The sequence below is a fragment of the Haemaphysalis longicornis genome, unplaced genomic scaffold (genome assembly GCF_048455015.1).
Source record: "Haemaphysalis longicornis isolate Haplotype H1 unplaced genomic scaffold, Haemaphysalis longicornis Haplotype H1 scaffold_3, whole genome shotgun sequence".
In the NCBI taxonomy this organism is placed as follows: Eukaryota; Metazoa; Arthropoda; class Arachnida; order Ixodida; family Ixodidae; genus Haemaphysalis; species Haemaphysalis longicornis.
In genome coordinates this window covers 22,797,460-22,821,115 of record NW_027526335.1, presented here as the reverse complement: position 1 = coordinate 22,821,115, position 23,656 = coordinate 22,797,460, and the positions used below count along the sequence as shown (strand labels likewise).

The window sequence follows — 23,656 nt, the reverse complement described above, 5'->3', positions numbered from 1 at the left end:
CTTACTTACAAAAGTATTTTTAGATGCCTTTGTTTAAATTGGGATGGAGGAAAACTTCAAAATAAATATCGTTAGTAAAGAGGGCTTACGCACAATACGAAACTGGTTGTTTTGAAAAGAGTAAACTCGGATCCGATTTTTTTTAAGTACTGGCCGAGAAAGTTGCGTCACCCCATTATATATGTAATTATACGAGGGAAGAAGCAAATCACATGCGACCAACCTTTTTCTGTCCTCCGCGCCGAGTTGGATAGGGAACCGTCCCGACGAGACCACTGTCCTGAATCACGCCGGGTAGCAGTCGATCGTTACCAGTGAGCACCTCAATATTGGACAGCGCTCAAGCGGAAGCGGCAGTTTTGAAGCTAGAAGCCCCATAATGCGAATGCATCTTTCGAGCGCAGTGCAGAGTCGTCCACTGAAACTTAGCGCGAACGCGGAAGCTCCGTAGGCAGCAATCTTACGGGTAGGGGAAACCTAACAACGCGAAGGGCAAGAGATATGGAGAAGCCGGCCTCCGGCCCGCCGTCTTCCTTGCGGGTGTGGCACTGCTCGCATTTCTGTGTGTAAGTTCTGCGGAGCGATGACGCCACGACCGGACGACGTTGTACGTACAATAAGCTGCCTCTCCATGGGTTCCGAGGCGATGTGAAGACATGCAGAAAACGCTGACCGGGGCTCAAGTTGCTGTCCGCTCATGAGCTCAGCCATGCGAGCGGCTTGTCTAGCCAAACGTGGGTTCAACGACGTCTCCAGGTAAACTTCCAGCGTTAAAAAAAAAAAAAAAAAAGCGGGGCGGAAATGTACCAGCATAAATGTACACCCAAGAGCAGAAATTCACGGACCACGAAAGCAGCAATTTTGAGTTATTTCTCTGCCGCACGGCAGCCCCGAGTGTTATGTGCGGTAGTTTTCATTAGTTAAGTACTTATACGAAATCTCGCATGCATCCGACAGTTTGTCGGGTTGCTACAGGAAGAGAAATAACCTAAAATCGCCATTTCCCTGGTCCGTAAACTTTTGATCGTGTTTGTACCTGAAGTTAGCGGCTAGGGCTTTTTTTTCTTTCATGGCAACGATTGCACAAAACAAACAAGGACTAGGAAGAAAACACAAGGACGAGCGCAATCTAGCAACTGAAACTCAAATAACAAGCATTTTTCGTGATGATGTCACGCAGTTCTGTAGGTATATAGGTCTTTCGTCAAAAACAATAAAATTTCAGTTCTCAGAGTGCGCTCGTTCTTGTGTTTTCTTCCTAACCCTTGTTTGTTTTGTGCAATCATTGCCATGAATCGCTTGCAGGTAGGCCGGTTCACTCTGTTGCTTTTTTTTTATTGCGTGAGGAATAGATGGCCCATGCTTGAAAAAATTGCGCCGTCGATCCGCAGACACAGAGCAGGAGGAGAACAGAGAACTACAGAGCGCGTGCGGAGAAGATTGGCGTCCATTTGCGAGCTGGCAGCGACATTGACTCCGGTGGCGTTGTGTTCGCACCGCTAGATCCTGGTTTCTAGGGGGACGTCTAGTGGAAGCGCTGGCGGCTCGCCTCCTGTGTCCGCCTGGAGCGCCCGTCGTACTTCGTGTCGGCGCGTTCCGTCGCCACTTGCGCGCGTTGTAAAAGGGGCCCACAACGAGTGCAGTGGCGAGTTGGCGGCAAACAAGGGTGAAATAGGAACTCCGGAAACGAAATGTGGATGCTGGTAAACGACAGACGAAGCGACAGGCAGCCAGAAACGTGACCACGGAGATGGTAACAGCGGGAAGCACGGTTGGCACGGTGTGCGGGGGGCGTGCGAGAAACGCCGCATTGCAGGTTTTTACATTCGGAGCATGGCGAGCGCGTCGGGCCCAGCTTCAAGTTCTTGAGGGCAAGCAATGGGATGCATGCATTCTTAAAAAGTCACCAATGAATCTTGAAATTTTATTTCTTTCTTTCTTTACCTTCTTCTTGTCTTCTTTTTCTTTCTCCTAGAGCAGATCTTCCAAGCAAATCGGCCAGCCCCAAAAAGTTGCAAGAGCAGTATTGCACACGACAAAAATTTTTCGCGCGAACCCCCGCGAATTTCTTTACTGCCTGCGCAGGATGTCCCTGGCCGGTGTCCAAATGGATATTCAACACATCGTATATTCCTTCAATGTTCGGTTGTCCCTCAATAAGCATGCACTTGCAGTGAACCACCATCTACAGCGCGTTCTAAGACGTCCTGCGGCTGGAAACCGTATGTTTCAAGTCCCTCGAAGCTGTCGCTGTAAGAGACTTGCAACGTACGCCGACAGATGGCACCCGACACGTGACCCGCGAATAACGGAATTCATGCAACGGACAGCGGCATTGCAAGCTCGCTTCTCCCCGTCGCTTACCGAGCCGTCTGACAGACACCCCATCCTCGTGATCAGCAGCACAACACCGTAGCCGACGAAGGAAGAAGTATTTGTGCCTTAGTCACTGAGCCACCGCGGCGGATAAGGACTGAGGCTCCACACGACCGCGAATATAGCTACACAATGCCGCCAAAAATAGGTTGCAAGTAAGTTACTTACAGATTGCTGTAAAAAAAATTGGCTGCGTATCTGCTCCTTTCGTTGCAATGTCGACGCAAGACAATAGTCGACTGGCGCCCCTGGCATGTAAATGCCTCCCTTCTCTTTCCCGCTCACCTCTCATGCTGTTCCTCTCCTGTCTCGCTCCTCCCAAGATAACACGCTAGAGGTTTGCTCATGTAAATTTAAATTTACCGCGTTTCATTGCTCTAAGTCGGGTGCCTCGATGTCAGCGCTGCCGCACGGCGGCGACGCATGGGAATCGAGGCACCCGACTACAACGTTTATAGAACCACGTTTCACTTCCACCAGCGTTCAAGACGGAACGCGGAACCTATCTAGTGGAACCTTTCGTTGCTGTTGCCGTTTGATTTTTTTTTAATTCCGCCAGGTAGCACGGGCAACAGGAGGCGACGGTTTCTGTAGTTGATGTAGTATTTTATTTGCTATCACAAAAAGCACGCATCCGTATATTTTTTAATAAAGGAACACTACAAATATCGCTCGTGTATTGATTTTCTGCCTGATATTTGCGTTATGTCTTCTTCTTGTTCAACAATTGTGACCATTATGAACATTAACACCGGACTTAAAAGCGTTTAGACTTGGCTGTGAGTATCTAAGACTATTCCATAGCGTGTTTCACTTCGGCCGGCTGGCTGAATCGAGTGACAGACAGACAGACAGACAGACAGACAGACAGACCAAAATTTTCCCGTTCGAGTAGCCCAAGAAAGACTATCGTCTTTAAAAAAGAACTCTGCGCCGCCACGCATGCGGAGAAAGATTTATGCCCATCCCGCCACCGGCGACTAGCAAAGGTCAACTCCACCACCTAAATTCCGTAGAAAATGGGTACACAGTTCGATACCATGAACGGTTAGTATTTCGAACTACTTTTGGATTGCCAACGAACGAGACAACTGTTACTGCATTCGAAACATTGTCGACACCAGTCCACCCGAAGCGTGAAAGAGACAAGCAGGAAGCGTTAATGCGCCACGGCCAGGTTGTGCCAACAAGAGCCAACCCAGACGGGGCGGAAGTGTGGGACGGGGTGAAGAAAACAAGCACCAACAAGCCACCCTGGGTTAGTGCACATTTTTAATGCGAGCAGCCACCACAGGGTAACAGAACAAGCAGGCCGGGAACTCCGACGACGATCTCTCCCTCTCTCCCTTTCTCTCCCTCACCTCCTAGAACTGGGCTTGGCGAAGGAGCGCCTCGGCCAGAAGACAACGTGCTCACGTACCTTGACCTCCTCTTCGGGTGTGCTTCCCGCCGACGCCGGACCCGTTTCGTGAAGCGAGCTGCCCTTCTGTCCCGCATCACCCAACGATGTCGGTGGCCTGTTCTTCAGCAACACGGGCGCCGAAGAAGCCTTGTGGCTGAGCTGTTGCGGCGAAGTCCAGTGATGTGACGTCACAACTTCTGGTGCTTTCTTGGCTGCCGCCTTCGCTGCGGGCCGCGATAACGAACGCACTTGCGGCTTCTCCTCCAGCGACAGCTGTCTTTGGGTGCTACAAAAACAACCGAAAAACGAGAGAGAGAGAGAGAGAGAGAGAGAGAGAGAGAGAGAGAGAGAGAGAGAGAGAGAGAGAGAGAGAGAGAGAGAGAGAGAGAGAGAGAGAGAGAGAGAGAGAGAGAGAGAGAGAGAGAGAGAGAGAGAGAGAGAGAGAGAGAGAGAGAGAGAGAGAGTTAATCAATTGTTGAACCAATAAAAACGAAAAAATGAATTAATTATTGCGTCTTGAAATAATTGGTTCATATTTCCCACTATTGTCTTAGGCCAGGCAACGCTGGCAAACAAAAGCCAACATCACTTTTCAGAGTAACCGTGCTACTTATTCGAGGAGTAGCTACTTCGAGGAGTAACTATTCGAGGAGTAACCGTGCTACTTATTCGATTCCGCAAGAAAATAAATGCATTTATTCGACTTTAACTGCACTTCTATTTCAACGGGTAACGAACGACAATTGTAAGGGTTAACGTGCTAAGTACGGCGCTATTTTAACAAGCCTTGGAACGGAAGCAAAGGTAGGTAGGTGATCGCCATGGAGGAAATGGTGATCGCGCTAGGTTGCAACGATCGCCACTGGAGAAACGCGGCATAGCGGAACCTGTCGGCGCCGCCGCCAAGTAGGACGCTGTCGTGCGGAGCTGCGGCACCCGATGACGCTGACGTAGCGTCGGCGCTCTGCTCCCGCGGCGGATTTGAATTGTCCGCAATCATCGACGCGCGCTTCAATGCAAGCCAACGACGGGATTGTATCTCTATCCAGCACCCCGCTAACAATGATAAGCTCGTTCACAGACTCAATCGATGTTTTAAAGCCATCGTAAATATAACGCCGCATGAAATCAAGACCATGACGGAAGCCCGTCTGTTTGGCAAAAGACAGGACAATAATTAAAAACTGGCACCGGCCATGGAAGTTCGTAGGTTGATAACAAAGCTCACGTACGGGAGTCGAAACATCTTGTTTCTACGATCTTCCATGATCGGTGTCATTTTAAAGTTAATGTCGTAGTCTCTTATCCGCTGAGGTAGACCACGCCTACGATGACACACAGGTCGTGTCGCCCACGCCGACCGAACACGACACAACAATTGTCTCGTGGCAAGTCTTTCAGACTCTCGAACACTGCAGGCCGGTAGTGCGCGATTTTTTCCCAGCCTCTTGCACCCGTAGCAGCCTCTCGCAGCTTCTTTCGGAAGTACATAGGACGCACCTGGGATGCGCAGCACCCTCCTCGCGGCCGTCCAGCGTGGGCAGAGACGGACTGGCGCCGTTGTGCAGCAGCGACCGGGGGGTTCGAGTGCTGGCCCCGTGAGCGGCGCTGTCCGAAAGGTCCGAGGAGACCTCCTGGGAGCTGGGCGACGCCCTGGGGGTGAGCGGCGTCGGAGGCGCGTCGCAGGACGAAGACGACGAGTTCGAGACGGGGGACGGAGACTGCACGGCCGCGGCGAGGCGCTGGGCCGTCTCCACGTTCCCGGCGACATTCACTAGGCTTTCTTTGGAGGACCCCAGGTCCTCGCCATAGTCGGCAACCCATGTGAAGCTCGAGCTGCGCATGCGTGAGAAGAGCGAACACAACGGCGCGCTAGTGAGTGGAGCCCACCACGTATCAGGATGCAGCCTGAAGGAGCGTCCCGCTTTAAATAGTTGGTCTCTGTTATTTGCCTCTCCAGAGTAGTTCTGAGTAGCTCCTGTGCAGCACTACACTGCTCCCGCAATAGAAATTCTATTGTAAAATAAAATACGGAGCTCCTCTGGAACAGTTCCGTGCAGTCCTAAATGGCAAATAAAAGAGGTTGAATGCCAAACGCTCCCTCAGTTGCTGTTTTTCCCACAATCGACACTTTTTCACCACTTCGCGCACTTGTCAACCCCTCAACACTACCCCGCATTGCGCCCGCACCAATATTTTCAAGTGCAGTTTGTTTCCCAATACAACCGAGAAATGAAATGCACTCCCCGGCTCAACTCGCTCTCTCCCCTTTGATTAATTTGCGTCTCATATTGAGAGTGATTGAATATTCTTCGTATAACATTGTGAATTCACCTAGTTTTCTTCTGTACGCCTTGCATCTGACCCACTCCTGCAGTAGCCCCCTCTCGGGCTGCAGTATGTACAAACAAACAAACAAACAAACAAACAAACAAACAAACAAACAAATAAATAATCTCAACACAACTTCGGTCACTTTCACGACGGGTGCAGAAAAGCCAGCGCCCCGAGCGCTGCTGCGAGCTCACCTGCGCGAAATCTCTGGCGTCGTCTGAGTCACGGCGTCCTGGGGCCAACTCGGGGGGTCATGGGGGGGCTCGACGCCCTTCAGGAACTCTTCCAACTCGTGTCGACTCTAAGAGGGGGAGAGAAAACGCGTAGTAGCGGTGCCTGTTCGCGTGTGCTTCCTTTTAGGCAAGAGCAGCAGACGTGTCGGGATTGGAATGCGTCTGATTACTCCCGTCAACCAACAAGTACACGCTTTAACGAGCGCTTATTGCCGCTTCACGCAGGAATATTTGTCCTTGTTTATTTTGCGTACGGTTTCTATAAGCGTTCCGCGATACATTTTTCAGAAGTTCGTTAATTGAGATATGTCATCCCGGCGATGCATGAACGACGCGCGGTTCTTCGATGCACGAAATGTAAATCTCGAATGTGGCAAGTATCCTTGAGATCCTTCCTCGCCCGTGAGACGGGAATATGGCAGGGTGGGTGTCGACATTAGGCGAGGCATAAAGCATTGCTTCGGGCTCTCGGCGTCATCCGGAGGACACACTGCCAACACGTTATTACGTCTGAATTTGTTCTTTTGCGCCCACCATATCTCTCGCGTCAATTGTAGCGATGGAGAACAGCCACCATACGGGCAGCACCTATCAAAAGGCGATCGCATGCGCGACAGTTTCGTAATGGCTGAACGCAGACGGTCGTCTCTAGGGGGCGCACAAGGCCCCGTTCGCCCAGCGTTTAAACACGCAGCTGCGGAAAAGATGCTATCGTGCGTGTTCAGCTGGCGCTATCGCGTCACGATCGAATTTCTTGGCCGCGCTCCCGGGGCGAGAAACTGTTACTCGGCGAGCTCTTCTCACGCTGCTCGTATCTATAAACGTTGGCTCGTACTTTCTCTAGGCGGCCCCGCCTGGATGCGGGCGCTAATGAAGGCCGCTTTAAACTCCCCGCTCGCCGTTTTCCGGCCACTTCAGTGCAGTCCACGGTAAAGCCTCGCAGAGGTTCCATTGTGCACTATAGTATGGTTAAAAGTTCGCTTTTCCCACAGCAGTGAGTACTGCGGGAAAAACAAAAAAAGAATGAAAAAAATCTTGTATTGTATGAGAGAGCTTGCTAATGTAATTCCTCGCTACGAATAGCATATCTTCCTGAGGGTGAAATGTCCCGTTTCTTTACCTGACACGAATGAAAAAAAATTCTCACTGCGCGAGGTAATGAACAGAGACCGCTTTATACCGCAGAAAGCCGCATTTCCCTTAAACGGTGTCAAGGAACGAAAATAAAAAGCGCACACGATGTAATCCTAAAAATCTCCGTTGCTTCGTGAACACAGGACATGCATGTTTGCTAAGGCCAACAATACAGCGATCGTACGAAAGAGGAATCTGCTCTGTAAACTTTCACCAGAGTCCTAGTACTCTGCTTTCACGCAGTGGCGAACCCCGCACGTGGCTGCAGCAAAGGCTGCTCGGGGTTTTTCCGCGCCAAAAGGATATATATTCCACCTCAGCTTCCATCAGGAGTCACGAAGAGCTGCGGAACAACCTGAAAATAAGTGTTGACCCTGTCGACACCTTACTGAGTAATTAATATCAAGCGGCTAGCAGGGGGCCTGCCATAGCCCATACTGAAAACACAAGCGTCACGTTTTGTCGTCATTCGAAAAAATGTGGTTTTTGTTTATTATTATTATTATTATTATTATTATTATTGTTGTTGTTGTTGTTGTTGTTATTGTTATTGTTGTTGTTGTTGTGGTGGTGGTGGTTATCGTGTTGGGTTTGGTGAGATGATGATGATGATGATGGTTATGATGATGATGATGATGCGTGCTTCACGAGGGAGATCCGAGCACTGACCACAGTGGAGGCGGAGTGAGCCGTCGAGGTGGACGACCAGGTTCCCGTGTCGGGTTCGGCTTCGTCGATCACCAGCGGCGGCAGCGGCCGCGACGCCAGCCGGGCCTCCAGCGTCGACACGGTGGCCAGCACCTCGTCGGGCGAAGACACGTGGCTCGCGATCACCTCGATCGTGTACGGGTTCAGCCGGCTGCGCACCAGGCCCGGAGAGCGAAGGTCCAGGGTGAACGAATCGCGCACTGCAGCAGTCGTCGGTGCCGCCGCCGCCGGGGAGGACGATGCTGCCACTAGCGCCGCGGCGGCGGTGGCGGCGGGGGCGTAGTCGAAGCTGGTAGCGCTGCGCTGAGCAGGCGACGCCGATGGGTGATCGCGCTCGTCCTCGCGGATGAATAGTTCAGGCAACGCGTTCACTTCGCAGCCTGTCCTCCTCTCGTTTTCGTCGTGGTCAGAATCACTGATTCGAAGCTCGACTTCGGTGAAACGGTCTGCCGAAACAGGTTTAGTATCGTTCACGGCACCTGCACAGAGAATATGCACTCGTTAAAAAACAGAGAAAAAAGAAAGAGTGGAGCCCTTCCTATAAATAAATCCTATTCGCTACACCAAGTACACATAGTAATGAATAGCACGAGCGCAGTACTACTCTCTCCTCCTTCATTCATTCCGCAGGCAGGCGCATACATCGCAAGCAGCAACGGACGTGCGAAGCCCTTCCTATAAATAAATCCTATTCGCTACACCAAGTACACATAGTAATGAATAGCACGAGCGCAGTACTACTCTCTCCTCCTTCATTCATTCCGCAGACAGGCGCATACATCGCAAGCAGCAACGGACGTGCGAAAGCACGAACTTTAAGGCTAGTGGTAAAAACAAAACGGGCATAGGAAAAAAGCTCCCTCACCTCCTGCCGTCTCTTCGGGGCCGTCATCGCAGCTGCCTTCGGACTCGTAGTAGAGCTGCTGGTTCTTGTAGAGGGAGCCATCGTAGCTGACCGTCTGGTCCTCGTCCTGCTCGTCGCCGAGGCACGCGGCACCAGCACCGCCCTTTGCCCGAGCCGCCGTCGTTTGCGGATAGCTGCAGGAGCGGGTGCACACCCGCCCAAGCGCGCTGCCCCGTCGCAGTGCCGCCAGATCGGGCCACGAAGACGACCGGACCGGCGGCGACGGCAACTTCCCCGCACTTTCGCCGACGCCGTCCACGGAATCTAGATCGCCCCCTTGCTCGAGGAGCAGCGAGACAGCCGACTCGTCGCTCTCGCTGTTCTTTCCGCCGTCGCAAACGTCGTCCCCTGGAACGCCAGACGACAGCGGGACGGGTTCGGCAGTCGTTCTCGAACCGGTGGGCGACCCTCGTTCGTCATCGTCTTCCGCTGCATCGGCCGCCGAGAGCTCGTCGATGAAGGACCCGTTGACCGCCTCCAGGAGACGCTCGGTGTAGACGGAGAGCAGGTGCGCGTCTCCGCTGGGAGGCCTCGAGAGATGCAGGGACTCCCAGCCGTAGTACGAGTCCCACACGCACGGAGGCTCCCCGTCGCCCGAGCACCTCTTGCTCCCGTTGGTGGTGGCGGCGGTCACCAGGCCGACCACGTCCGCTGCCCGCTGGACCTTGCCGCCGGAAGCGTCCCGCCTGGGCCTGGGCGCGCTGAGGGACGTGTAAGTTGGCACGAACTTGCGCGGAGTTCTGTACGGGTCGTCTGCTTCGGCATAGCTGTACAGGTCGGGGCAGGAGTTCTTACGGCTGCCCGCCGACGAGGAAGAGCTTCCCGTGGACTCGGAGGCGAGCAGATCCTCGACAGCCCTGCCGACTTCCGCCTACGATAGAGAAAGAAGCAAACGGTTCTCGCACTTGGAACAGGCACCAGTTCTATTCGCCACGCGTCCCCGCCACCTCACGTGGCAGCTTTTGCTTGTTAAGCTCATAATACATACGAGTTATTTTGAACTCCGCAACCCTGGTTGTATACAAAATTACTCTCTCTGGCTGAGGGTGGAATTCACAAATGCTTACTCATACTTAATAGGAATGGCAGCAAGTGAGGCATGAGAAACGTGCGGCATGCCGCAGACGATAAGCACGTTTTATGCGAGTGCCCACGCTACTCGCGTGAAAGAAAGAAGCTGTCGTCAGCACTGAGGAACCTGGACTCCCGGCGACCATTTTCGGAGGAGAAGATTTTGTGTCACTGGCCTTCTCTGTCATCTGCTCAGAAGGAGACGAAGGAACTCCTACGCTTTCTATGGGCTACGAACACCAGACTATGGCCCAAATTTTAAAACCTTCCTTACCTTACTAAGGTCGCCTTAGAACTCGCAAGGAGGCCTTAGTTCAATTTTGGAACGTTCCCTACTGAGGCTTCCTTACGAAACGCTCCCTTGATGTCTCCTTACTGCAAGGTCGCTCGCGGGCTACCTTGATGCGACCTTACCCCGCTCTTTCAACTGGACGCACACTTCTCCGCAGCACTTGGCACACGCCTCGTTAAGGCGAACTTCCCACTAGGCCGACACGACGGCGACGACGACGAGTCGCCAAACCATCGGCCAACTGCCGAGTTGACCGACCGCGCCGGGTTGACCGACGCGTCCGGCGACCGGTCGACCGACCGGTCGCCGGACGCGTCGTCAGGAATCGACCGAGAAGCGAAAACTGCTCCCCGACAACATTCGTGCCGCAATGAATGCGGCTCTATTTTGATAGTTTCTGGAGTGTAATAAACTCAGTAACGTCCACGAAGCCCACACAACTCAACACTAGCGCTAATGCAATCCGTATTTTGGCGTTCGAGGCTTCGGCCGTGCTCTTCGGCGACGCCGCTACCCCGGAGCTGCAACCTGCAAATGCGTGTGCGATCGGCTCGCCTGTAGAAAATGTAAGGTCAGTTTCGTGCAGAAGAAGAGTTACGTAGGGTAATTTGGGTAATAAGGCATCAACATCGGCCAAGGTTTTTCATGTGAAACGTAAAACCAAAGTACAGCAAGCACTATCCCCGCAGTGGGAAATCGCAGTCGCAGCCGGCAGCCGTGCACACACATTATCGCGAGCGCTTTCGCGAAGCAGCGGAGTTGATGGCGATAAGCTATTAGGGAGTTTTAGTATAGCGTTTTAGCTGTAGCGTTAACGTTTTGCGGGCCGCAATCGCGAACGGATAGCGCCTCGTTATGCTACGGTTAGCGTGCCCGCTAACGCTATGGGCGCGCTAAAGTGGTGCTTTCCGCTATACTAAAACTCTCTATTGTGGGGGCTTCGGGGAACGTTGCTGTGCAAGCGCTATTTAAGAAATTTCAGTTTACCAGCCAGGAATTGTGTAAACCAGCTAGTAAACACCGACGTATGACACGGAAGGATGGGCCTCCATCTATTACCCAGGCTATTTCGCAACGGAGCACCATTTGGGCAGTGGCGCAGTGCTCTCGCGCGTCGCGCCCGTGCGCTGAAGTTGGGGGTTCAATTCCCTGCGGGGTAAGTTTTTTTTTTTTTTTGCGCGTGTGTGTGTGTGAGCGGTTGTTTAGAGGGTATGGTTTGCGCATCCAATTTGGGAATCGCGTGATTTTGAGAAGCAACCTCGTCAACGTTTCGCAGCCCACAGTCAGCAATGGGCTCTGGGTAGTTACGCAGGCGGTGTGCTTGCGCCTGTTCCCAAAGTACGTCGGCTACCGAACGCAACGAAGAGGAAACGCTTATGACGCGGAGTTGTTCTACATCACGCGGGCACACGTTGGGCATGCTGTTGTATTCGTCGCAAAGTCGCTTCCACACTTTAGGTTTAGCGTGCAGCGACATGGCGTTGCTCTTGTTGCACTCTACAAAGTTTTTGTATTTTCGTACCAGTTCTTAGAGAAGTTATTTTTTTTTCTTCCCGGGCATGGTTACACTGGCGCTACGCTCGCACAAAACGTTGGCTCGCACGTTTCGACGCTAAATGCGATGTTGACAAAAATCAACGTGAGACTGTTGCCAGACTAGATTTGACTTACAAGCAACTGCAGTAACCGACTGGTACAACTTGTTTCAAGAACTGCGCAATAAGCAAACATTAAATATATATGCCCGTATAAATGTAAAACACGACAAATTACATGCCTATCACGGCTAATGAAGGCACATTTTAAGAACAAATTGCGCTTACCCTCGCACCCATGTGCACGAATGTCTTCCTTGACGGGAGTAAGGGCGCCCTTTGGTAAGGAAGGTTGAGGGAGGCTTTAAAAATGAGAATCGGAGCTGCAAGGTCGCCTCACTGTAAGGGAGCATGAAGGGCTCCTTCAGTAAGGTGAGGAAATGGGGTAAGGTAAGGAAGGTTTTAAAATTTGGGCCTATATACTGAAAGCCTCCAGTGTCAGTCACTGAACTTGAACGTTTAGTGCTTCAGCGCTGAGCATACGTGTCTCCTCCAACTTTTCTTCATTCTTTCCTTTCTCTTTTTTGCCTATTTTCCCTTTCCCACGTGTGGGATAGAAAACTAGGCTCTAGCCAGGTTAACTTTCCTGCCTTCCTTCTACATCCTTCGTTCCTCTCTGCTTCAATGGCGACGGAACTGACCTCGACGAGTGCCGTTTACGTGTCCTTAGTAATCGTGTAGTGTGGCAGCATTTCTGTTGAAGCTAACAAAGATTCCAACAAAGTCCTACACCATTTTGTTACTGTAAAGTACCGCTTTATTCGGCCTGAACCGACTCAAGATCTTCTGAAGTGCGCTCAAAAGATGTGTGCACACTAAGCTGACTTCCAAAAAGGAACAAAGGGGAGAAAAGTAAGTATGGAACCACAACGGCTAATGACACTGCGTGAGCACCTACTCTGATGGGCTTAGCATCCACTTCCCCACCACCAACTTTCTTGCCTACGCCACTTCAAGGGACGCTGCACTAGTAAACGATGCGAACGAAAAAGCGCGCACGCAACGAAACGCAGCAGTGCGTTTATTTCTTTCCCAGGCATTCATGGTAAGTGCAAGTTCGCGTTTCGCTTACCGACAACACGTGAGCCAACGTCCCAATTTTACCCGCGTAGTTTCAACTATAAAAAAATATTTCGCAGTGGCTTAGCTCGGCTATGCCAGGATATACGTAGCGTGAGTCCAGACCAGTCACTGCTCCTCGCGCATGCGCAGCACGGCTCTCCAGGAGCAACGCGAAACGGCTATCAAGCATCTCCGGCGCAGCGTCAGACTTGGCTACTGCGCAACGGAAACGCACAGCTGGGCACATGCCGGTGCCAGTGCGTCTGCCGCGGCTATAACGCCACTCCTCAGGAATGCGCAGACTGGCGAATGTGCGACCCAGGGCCCTATTCTCGACTGCACAAATTGCCGGCAATTCAGGCAATTTTCCGGAAGTCTTTTCTGATTGGCTTTCAATTTTGGTCACGTGCTTCCGGTTGACAAAGCGGTTGTGTGTGCTGTCGTCATTTTGACGTTTCATGTCGTCTACGGACACCAGTTCTAAAGTTTGCCTTATTTCTCGTTACTAAAGGCGCATAATTCTTGGCCGGCAATGAAAAACGAGACTAAATGCAGCGGACATGACAACGCAAGCCTGTCTTTGCTATTCAACAACAATACTGCTTGTAATACACACCCCCTCTGTGATTGGTTGAGAAGGTGTGACGTAATTTAAACAGTTGGCGGGAACGATTACGTCATGCATTGGCAACTTCAGCCTGCGTAAAAGTGACGTATTGCTACGTAACAGCTTGAAAATGGCGGCTGTTTTTGCCGCAAAATACAAGCAAAATAGGGCACAATATTGCCCCGGCTTACGGCGACGCGAAATGTGCGGCAATTTGCAGCAGGCGCAGTTTCGCATGCGCGCTGTTTAAAGCATGTTTTCTACCGAAACAAATTATAGTTTCAACTGCTTCCAAGTCAGCGATCATGGAACATACAAATAACATGCAGTATTTTGCTTTTATGTTTGGCAATGAAATAAAAATTATTTGTTTGGCGTAACCGCAACATAAGACGGCAGTACAAGCCTCTCCATGACAAAGAGAACCCAATGCATGGCATTTGTCCATACTTGTCCTAGTAAGCTGTTGGGTCACATGATCGAACTCAAGAGAAAAATAACAATGAAAAGTGACTATTTAGTTCATTACAGCGCTGATTGCAGTCAAGCTTGACGAATGAGTGAATCGGCGACATCGGTGCGCTCCGCGGTTATCAGGCGTAGCGCTTCGCTGCTCTTATGTGTCATAGAAGCGATGGTCGCGGCGGTCTTTTTCTGGGATCACGCCATAAACTTGTAACATAGCAGCAGACGATGGCGTGGCGGCGGTGGCGGCAGGGAAGGTGATAACGCAACAAAGCTTGCATTGAAGCAGAGAGCCCAGCTATGTTAATAAAAGCGATTGAAAGAAATAAATAGATACGGTAAAAAAAACTGTGTGATGTTCTTTAGCTCGACATCCGCCTTTCACTCGCTTTTGGATCAACGTTACTCGATCGCCTTGTGGTGTTGGCGCCAAATTTGACCTCCAGAAATGTGTTTTTCTTGTCAGCCTCAGCTACCGTCTTAATTTTTATAGTACATGCCAAGTGTTTTTATATCTTTCTTACACAATATTTGATACCTTGGTAGCGATCTTTATGAGTGACTCGTCAAATTACACTGCATGTCGTCATAGCTATAGGTGCAGCACGTCACTGATTGCTTACGTCGTGCTTACGCAAAAAAACATGGGCGAAATGCCGGCAATTTGTGCAGTCGAGAATAGGGCCCCCAATTCCCAACACCCGTACTCCAATTGGATTGGATTTCCAATCCGATCCAATCCTAGTCTAATCCAATCGAATGCTCCTCGCGCTTGCGCAGCACGGCCCTTCAGGGTCCACGCGAAACTGCTCAACCTCGGCCACTGTAGCTTACGCTACAAAAACAGAGGGAGGGGGCGTCACTAGCACGCGCCTGCTGATGAACACCTCTAGAGCTTTGCGTCCCGAGAAAAGCGTCAGCACGCGCCTACATTGCGGCGCTGCGCGAAGGAGAATGCAGGGGCTATCGGAAGAAAGAACCGAACGGGGCAGCGGCAGAGGCGACTAAACAGTTATAATACTGCCCCGCAAACGAGAGGAAACAATTACGGCACCAATCAAATGCTGGAGCTTAAAAGCAATAACAAAGCTCCAAAATTTTCGAAACAACGTTACTTCTGCAGGATTAAATTGGGAGAAGGGGGATTCAGCGTCACCTTTTAAAGACCATCACAGGCGAATTTGCGATTGCCACAACTGCGATTTAAATAACCCAATCGTGCTCAGACAACCGGTCCACTTTCTCACGACCCCTTTAAAGGTGAAGTCAGTCCTGCGTCCGGTACGCATAAGCATCTCCCGCGAAACCGTTTGTTTGTGCTCCGGACTCCGAATAATGCAAACGCAGCAGATCCATCGTTGGCGCTGGATAACCTATCCGTCTCACTTTTGTTCACGGTCGCTCGCCAATCGTATCGCCGACGTACTCCTACCTACGGGGACCTCCGGCTCCCACGCACGGGCGTGCTGCAGAGCGGCGGCACGCAGTTATGTCACCGCGCTGGTGGCGCGCGGGCTTATCCGAGGTCAGGGGGCCGACACGCGCAGCCGCCATTGTGCCGTGCCCCGCACCGACGCCGCCATTCAGAGCCGCAGGAAGGCGTAACGGCGCGCGTCGGTGGCCCCCACATTACGCGGCCCGCAGGGTCACCGGAAGGGGTCAACGAGGTGCGCGCATGTCCGCATCGCAAGCAGCCGCCGGCCCCGGCAGTGCGGGCTTTGTGTGCTGTGCTGGGCTTTGCCAGCGAGACTAGCGACGCTTGCTACACCAGGCAACCTCACTATTCCCAGGCACTGATCTCTACCCGGAAATTACGTTCCTTTTTAACGCGTGAGCATCCCTCGCGCATTAATTCAGTGTGAGGGTGAGGGTGTCGACAGTTTGAGGCCTGTCTACAGTATGATTGATTGATTGATTGATTGATTGATTGATTGATTGATTGATTGATTGATTGATTGATTGATTGATTGATTGGCTGTTTATTGGAGGAGGTCATAACACCGTACTTCTTTACATAATTTCTTTACATAACTTCTTTACATAAGAAGTACATAATTTGTACTTCTTGTCCATTAGAAAGTCAGTTCGCACTTGTCACATAATCACTAACCCATACAGGGCTGAGTCAATCATGAATCAAACTGCTATATAGAGACCATTTTCTACAGTATGACAAAAAAAAAATAACTGCGCATCAGTGAAGCCTCCCAACCTCCTTATGAAGTGCAACGTAAGTGGCTGTCGACCCTTGGCCATTGCTTCTTCCGCAAGCCTAACCCTCCTGCATAACGACCGCTGCACTTGGGAGTGCTGCATTTTGCAAATACCAGGCGCGTAGGCTGATATTATATTCATATTTACACTAACCCATTGGAAAGTCAGCTGTACTAGCCTTTTATCCCAGCTCCAGCTTACAGACCTTCTTGAAACCCCAAGAAAACGCCCCCCTTTTCGTACTTTTGCTCCTGTCACAAGCGCTGCAGCCCTCCTGTTACGGCTGCAGAGCACCTGTAACGTCTACTGTGCAGATGGAGACGTAATTAAACGCTCCCTCCATCTGTTCAGCTGGACAGTCGGAGCATTAGCTCACTCTTACTACTGTTTAAGCAATAGATGAAGAAGGTCGGCCAAAATTTTCGCCGTCGATCTCTCAACAGAGCGAGAGAAGAGCACAGGACGAGAGACCACGTGGCTGCAGCGGCGCTGCAGTCGCACCGCTGCCGGCGTTGCTATAGTGACGTCAAGTCGAAGCACGGCTCGCCACATTCATTGGCCTCGACGGGTCCCGTGACTCCCACCACCGACTGTGCGCGTTGTAGAACGAACTGGGCGGCAAATGAGGAAGGAATAATGGATATCACAGCCAAGAAATGCCCGTGAATGCTGGTGTACAACAGAAGCAGCGAAATGCAGCCAAAGCAGCAGCTAAAGGGAGCAAATCTGGCCACAGAGACAGAGGGCAAAGCACGGTTGGCGTACGAGGGGCTAGCTAGAAACGGCGTGTTGCGGGATTCTAAAACCGGATCAAGGCATGCACATCAAACCGAGTCTTAAGTTCGCAAGAAAGAGGGACGAGATGCTCACGCTTTCCTAAAGATAATCTTCCATTAACGGATCTTTGTTTTTTTTTTGTTTGTTTGTTTTTTCTGTCAAGCTGCTCATATTTCGGCACCCGCTGGCTTAACAGAGAGACTCGATGAATTTGCGTGGGTAAAAACATTGCTGACAGAGCAAACAGAGACGCATAGAAGTACGAACGCAGCGGCAAAGGCGGCTGCAGCATTTACAGCGAAGTGAAGGGAAGAAAAATTGGCCCCGTAATGCAAATCGCATTCCTCGCGGCTTCTGTATATGCCGACGCACTCCGCTTTTCTCGCCGGGAAATTAATGAACTGCCCGTCAGAACGCGTGCACACAACGAAGAGATCGTATTTGCACCACGGTGTAGATATGCTCAACCGCATACGGCCGCTTTCTCCTTCCGCTGGCCACGAGATATAGGGTGCACGAGTCATTTATAACCGCGCCGTGCCCAACGAAACGTCAGAAGTGTAGCGGGCGCCTTTTGGCGCGGTTATCACGCAGACTCCCCACCAACGAGAAAAGACCGCTGCGTGGTTTCAGTCGGGCTTAACGGCCCTAACGTGACCGGCAATCACGGGTTATAGAGATAACGAACAGAAAGCAATTACGCAATACGTTGGGGGTTAAAGAACAGGTGGAGGGGCGGCGATACCTCTTCGGTTACGACCAGTAACCGGATGAGCGCCAAAAGATTCCGCTCCCCACGAAACATTATAATTCACTCTCTCGACGCTGTACCTTGCAAATAATATGGCTCAAAGTGAAGGCACGGACGCTTCGCCTGGATGAGCTCCACAAGTTAAGATCTGAGGCTACAGACAGCTTCTTTAACGCAGCAGTGTATTAAATCAGCGTTAAGTGTTAGCACGTAAGGAAGCGGTCGAGTAACCAGGGGTTAGGGTTAGCATGCGAGCTTTCCGCAGGCCCGTAACGATCTTGCCCGTTCGACAAGATTCGAAGGTGCCCACTGCTTGGATATGAGCTGCAACCTCGGCCGCCGCAGCACGTTAAAAATGCACACCGCGACGAAGGCGACTGTGAACTCGACTCGCTGGAGTCCTTCCTCAGCTTTCTGTATACCGTTCCAGACAAATACAAACTGTCAGCTTTCTTTACTCCACATGTCTTGACGTTATGAACATCGCGGCCATCCATACCTCTGGGCTTCAGACGTATTTCCTTCGTTGCATGTCTTCGCCTGAAATTTACAAAGCAGCAGTAGCTGAAAAACATGCGTCCACGGTGCGCCTTTTCTGAGATGCTTGGTTTTTATCTTCGTGCTTTCTTTCTTTCTCTCTCTCTCTATTAATTCTTCCTTCGAGTAGGTGCCGCAGGCGATTTAGATTTTGCTAAGAGTACATTTGACTTAAGTAACTACTACGACCAAAGACGCATGGTGTAGAGGAATCATAAGGAGCTTGGTGGTAGTACTCGATAATTGACACCATCTCCACTTCCGGGTAGTGCCAAACAACGGATACTATACAGCGACATGACTTCCGCAACGAGACATCATAACCCCCTATAATGATATGTCTCTGGACACAACAGTGACTTGCAAACCGCTTGTAATTCCACTTAATCAAGACCAATGGCAGGTGAGCCTGGAAACTTCCACTAGCGTGAACGTGATGACGAAACACTTTGACCCAGTGCCACCATAGTGTCCATAAGGCTGTCCTCAAGTCACTTTGGCTTCCTAAAGGAGCTCACTGATGACACAGAAGTGGCGCTTAGCATTTGAGTAAAGATGTTCTTAAATTAAATTCTTCCCTGCTTCAACAACATTCGGAACTCGTTGTGTAGTTAAGTTACTTTTTAAAGTCATGTATAGTAAAAAGCTTAGAATGAAGTATTTAGCTAATCAGGCAAGGGTTAATGCACTCGCATGCTTCACATCTTCTCTAGTTGTAAGTTTGCGCGTCTAACTAAATGATTTTACCCCTTTAGAAGACACCTGAGCGTCAACCTACCAGCTTTTGTAAACTCCTTCCGTTTTACCAGCTGTATCCCTGGATGTGGAAAAAGAGCGCGTTAACGCAGCTAACAGCAGCTGGAAGTTCCAGATTAAGCGAGACTCGGTTGAAACCGCGTTCGCTTTGCTCAAAAACAGCCGAGGCCAAGCCAAGAAGTTCATCGAGACACCGATCCTGGCGCCAAAGGACATAACTCATTCGTCCGCAAACAAAAGTTCCACAGTTCCCAGTATAGTCGCAGTCTTTAGCCAAGCGCAGATCCCATTGTTTCCTGGACACAGCGGCGTCCTTTCACAGACGCGAACGCACAATGGCCCGACCACTGCCTCAACGAGCTATGACAATTGTGTAGCGGCAAAGCGGCCGGACGAGTAACGGGCCACACAGCGGGTGGACAGACAATGCAGAGCCTACGTCTATCTCAATGAGGAGAGGAAGGAGAGAGTCAGGCAAGATACTCCAAGATCCCCCCCCCCCCTCCTGCCGCTTACGGCCTCAGCAGTAATGTGCAAGCGAAGCAGCAAGGATAGTTGCGGCACATCAGGGCTGCGCGCATCGGTAAACTCACCATGAACGACGTCGCTGCCGGGACCAACAAGAAAATATCCCGCACGGCAAGCGCAACACAGAGCAGAGCGAAGCGTGGCAGCAGAGCCACCGCTTTCTCTCGCGGCGCCAGCGAATGAAACGAACTGCGAGCACGCTGCCGCCCCTGCGTTGGTGCCGCGGCTCGCCGACAGCGCACAAAAGCCGCGGGGAAAAAAACACAGAAATGATACGATCCAAAGAAGCAGCGGCATTAATGACAAACAAAGTACTAGAGAACGGAGAATGGAGATGCTGAAAGACAGAACAGGTTGGAACGGCGCGGCGGAGAGCGCGCACCGTTCGAATCCGTGTCGGAAATCGTGGGCCGCGGCGCATTTAGCGGCGTAGCGCGCCAGCGACAACGGCGGCAGCGCTGCGGCCGAATTAGTGCGCACCACCGAAGCCGCGTGGGAAGGTCCGTACGCACGAGCCAGCCAGAAAGCGCGGGGGACGACGCGGGAGAACCCACCAGCAGTGAACGCCGCACGCTCGGACGAAGCTTAAGCGAGCGCAGGCAACCGGCAGCAGCGCTGGCTCTGGCGCGCTCCGCAGACGCCGCAAGCTTTCTGGCGTGAGAAGAGGGGCGACGCGGCCAAGTGTGACGGCGATATCATTAGCGCGCCTGTCCTAATATTTAGAGCTTGCGCGAGCGGTGTGCGCGTGGTGCCGCACATGCATGCACGCGCGCCACTACTGACTCCAAGCCGTAGTGCAGCCCGTCACCATCAGTTTCACGTTTTTACCGCAAACCTCCGTTATAACTATTTCGCGTGATTCCAAAATCCCGCTTTATTGCGAGTGTTTCACGGTCCTTACAGCAGTGCATGGAGAGTGCAACGTATCGTGTTTAACGAAGCATCGCTTACAACGAAGTCAGTTTGCTATTGCGAGGACTTCGTTATAACCAGAGTTTTCTTATATACATATATCGGTATAAACTTTACGACCAACACCTCCGGGTGAATACGTCAAGCGCCTGAGTCGATGTTGGCTATTGACGAAGTTTCCTAAAACGTGTGGTGTCTTTGCATAATTCACTGCAATAAGCGGGAAGAGGACATCCGTGGACCGGAAGGCGGAAACCTCAAGAAGTTGTTATTGTCGCCCGAAGTTGCGCGACCGGAGAGGAAAACGGCACGCCAGCATGTCGGACTCGGCACCCTTCTTAGCGAGCTTTCTCGTTAAACCAATTACCCTTCGAATTTACGGCAGTCGTATTAAAACCGCAGATGCACTAGAGCTGTATCAAGTATCGTCAGTTTTTTTTTTTTTTTCCAGGGAAGTTTAAATTTTCGGTTGCTAGAGCTTTCACACTTGGCAGAGGATACTGATAAGGCAAGACACTGCAGATGCTCATGGACTTATGAGAATTTCCACGACAAGAACGAACAACGCCGTTTTGTTTGGCCTAAGCACAGAGAAATCGCGTTTTCCTTCGCATGCAAACAGGTAAAAATACAACAGAACGTAATTACCAGCGCTGAAAAAAGTACATGGTAAAAAAATGCCTACAGACTCCAGAATTCAACTACTTTAACAATGCAATTGAACTAAGTCTAGTGTCTGTGATGCCTGGTCTCTCCTGTAGTTTGTCCTTTTTTTTTTTTTTTTGCGAGTGACTATGCCGAAGCTTATGGAGAACCAATTAGCCACACTTCACTGCTTAAACAACAGCCTGACTGAGCAGCAGACTGAGCGACGTTCTCAGCGGGAAAAGGCGATCCGCCATGACAATTCGAACGTTTCTGCTAAAATATGTCGTCGCATCACGTGCGAATAAAGACGTACACGGTGTAACGAAAGTCTGCAACGAGTCCACCCCATAAAACACGTCGAAGACAGCTGCGTCCTTGTTTTTAAAAGCAAAAAGGGGAGCGAAAGCCACCGACAACAGGCTGACGGCAAAACAAAAGCCGCCGAAGTTGAATGGCGCTCTTGGCAACAGAGAAGCAGCGACGTTTTTATCGTTCCTGGAACCCCGCCAACTTGTTGAAGAACCGCTCGTTCGTCACGTCACCGCTGTCACAGCACCTTAGCGGCGGCATCTACAGCTATCAGGCACAGATCCACACAAAAACTCGCGCATGCACACCGCTGCGAGACTGATACGCCACAAAAACAGCACGAAAGCATCCTACAAATGACTATCGTAAAGCAATCAGCCCCAAAGAAAAATTATCGGCAACCACTACCCCCAGCAGGCGAAGTAGCTGCATGGCACCACGCCACCGACTCGAGTTTTGGCCCGTCAGATTCGGCGAGGGGCCTTTACAACTGAAGCACAAGAACCAGTCCCATTCCCAACGCTTTGCAACGTCACACTGTATCCGCCACAAGAGGTAAACGGCACGTGAATTTGTTCCAACAGACGACGGATAACCGACTTCAGGTATAACAGATGATGTAGGACAGCGTCATGATAGTTGAACAGTGGCATTTGCTTGCGTGACTAAATCGTGCATGCAGCGTGTCCACATTAATGAAGCAGTGACGCATATCAACTCAAATAGAAGCGTGAACGATCTCACAAATTATTAAGTCCATACAAAAGGGCTAAATAAGCTGTACTTCGCGCTAAAAGGAGGGTGATAATTGTCGCCCAAAAAGTGATTGTTGCCAAACGACAAATTCAGCTCTAAACGAGACGCAGTGCAGCAATCGTGAATCATCTTCTCAAGCTCCAATCTCTGTTCTCCACCTATTCCCGGTGTTTATACTTCTCTAGCTCCCTCCCACGCACGCGGAAGAAAAAAACGGACTTCAACAGCAAGCAACGGAAGAGGACACGGCCAAGACCCGACGCCAACTTCCACATTACGCCGAAAACACGCCTGGAGGCGTCCTTAATTGAGGTGGAAAAACTACGCTTCACGCTTTCATTTCCGCATTCCGGAGGCTGTAGATTCGTGCGCAGAGTTCAAATGGCTAATTCATACATCGGGCCCTACTCACATGTCTCGTTGCGCATGCATTGATCATCATCATCACCACCACACCATCATCATTATTAGGAGTAAAAGCAATGCGCTTGGTAGTTCAGCACGGAACGAAGTAAAGAAGCGATTGCGCGCTACACAAATCCTTCCAGACGAACGCAATGAGGCTCACACAGCTGCAATTCGTGCGGCGCTCATTTGAGCCCTCGTTTCCACCCCCTCAGGGTCACTTCCACACCCCTCAAGGTCCCACTCACCGGAGCAGTGAGGCGCTCGCCGCGGAAGTAATCCCATATCGACACGAGGCGATACACGAGCGACAATAACTGTCCCATCGTTCCGACCGCCTTGATACGAGGGCGAACACTGCGACATCCACAGCATTCGGCCGGGCTGCTGGGGCGGACGTCCCAGCCGCGGGGCGTTAAAGGTCCAGCCGCAGCCGGAGGAGCCCAGACGCCGACGCCACCGGCGAGTACAACGTCACGACACCCGACACCGGCAACGTACACGCGGCTGACGACTGCGTGCCTGGCTCGTACGCGCACGTACCGAAATCGAGGAAGGACGGACGCGAACGGCAAAGCGACACCGCCCCTCCGAAGAGGGAAGCGCCGGCGCACGCTACACGCATGGCTTCCTCCCCGGCACATCTCCAAAAAGACACATAAGGCGCGAGTTTCGAATGGGCGTGCGTACCGACTTGGCAACGCTTCTTTCTTTTTTTTTTTTTTTTTTTTCCGATAAGGGGTGATGCAATTTTTGAGCACGCATTGACTAATTATTTCGAATGGCGACAACTTTAGGGAGCTGGCATACCATACTATTGGATGCTAAAGTCGGACGACCGCGCGGTCAAGGGGTGCAGCTGCGGAGCTGTCCGAGCTCT

General features: G+C 51.3%; 1 protein-coding gene across 7 annotated transcripts in view; it reads right to left on the bottom strand.

Moving 5' to 3' along the window:
* Cv-c (RhoGTPase activating protein) overlaps positions 1-23,656 on the bottom strand; it is a 405,466-nt gene that overhangs the window by 246,504 nt on the left and 135,306 nt on the right. For 6 of the 7 annotated variants that reach the window (XM_077702628.1, XM_077702633.1, XM_077702632.1 and 3 more), the window contains 5 exons: positions 9,053-9,962; positions 8,149-8,666; positions 6,307-6,413; positions 5,279-5,614; positions 3,797-4,064 (listed from right to left, as the gene is read on the bottom strand). In XM_077702628.1, the coding sequence (XP_077558754.1) occupies positions 3,797-4,064; positions 5,279-5,614; positions 6,307-6,413; positions 8,149-8,666; positions 9,053-9,962 (2,139 nt within the window). Of the gene's footprint in view, positions 1-3,796; positions 4,065-5,278; positions 5,615-6,306; positions 6,414-8,148; positions 8,667-9,052; positions 9,963-23,024; positions 23,193-23,656 lie in introns of those variants that run through there. The other variant, XM_077702627.1, reaches the window with a different exon arrangement.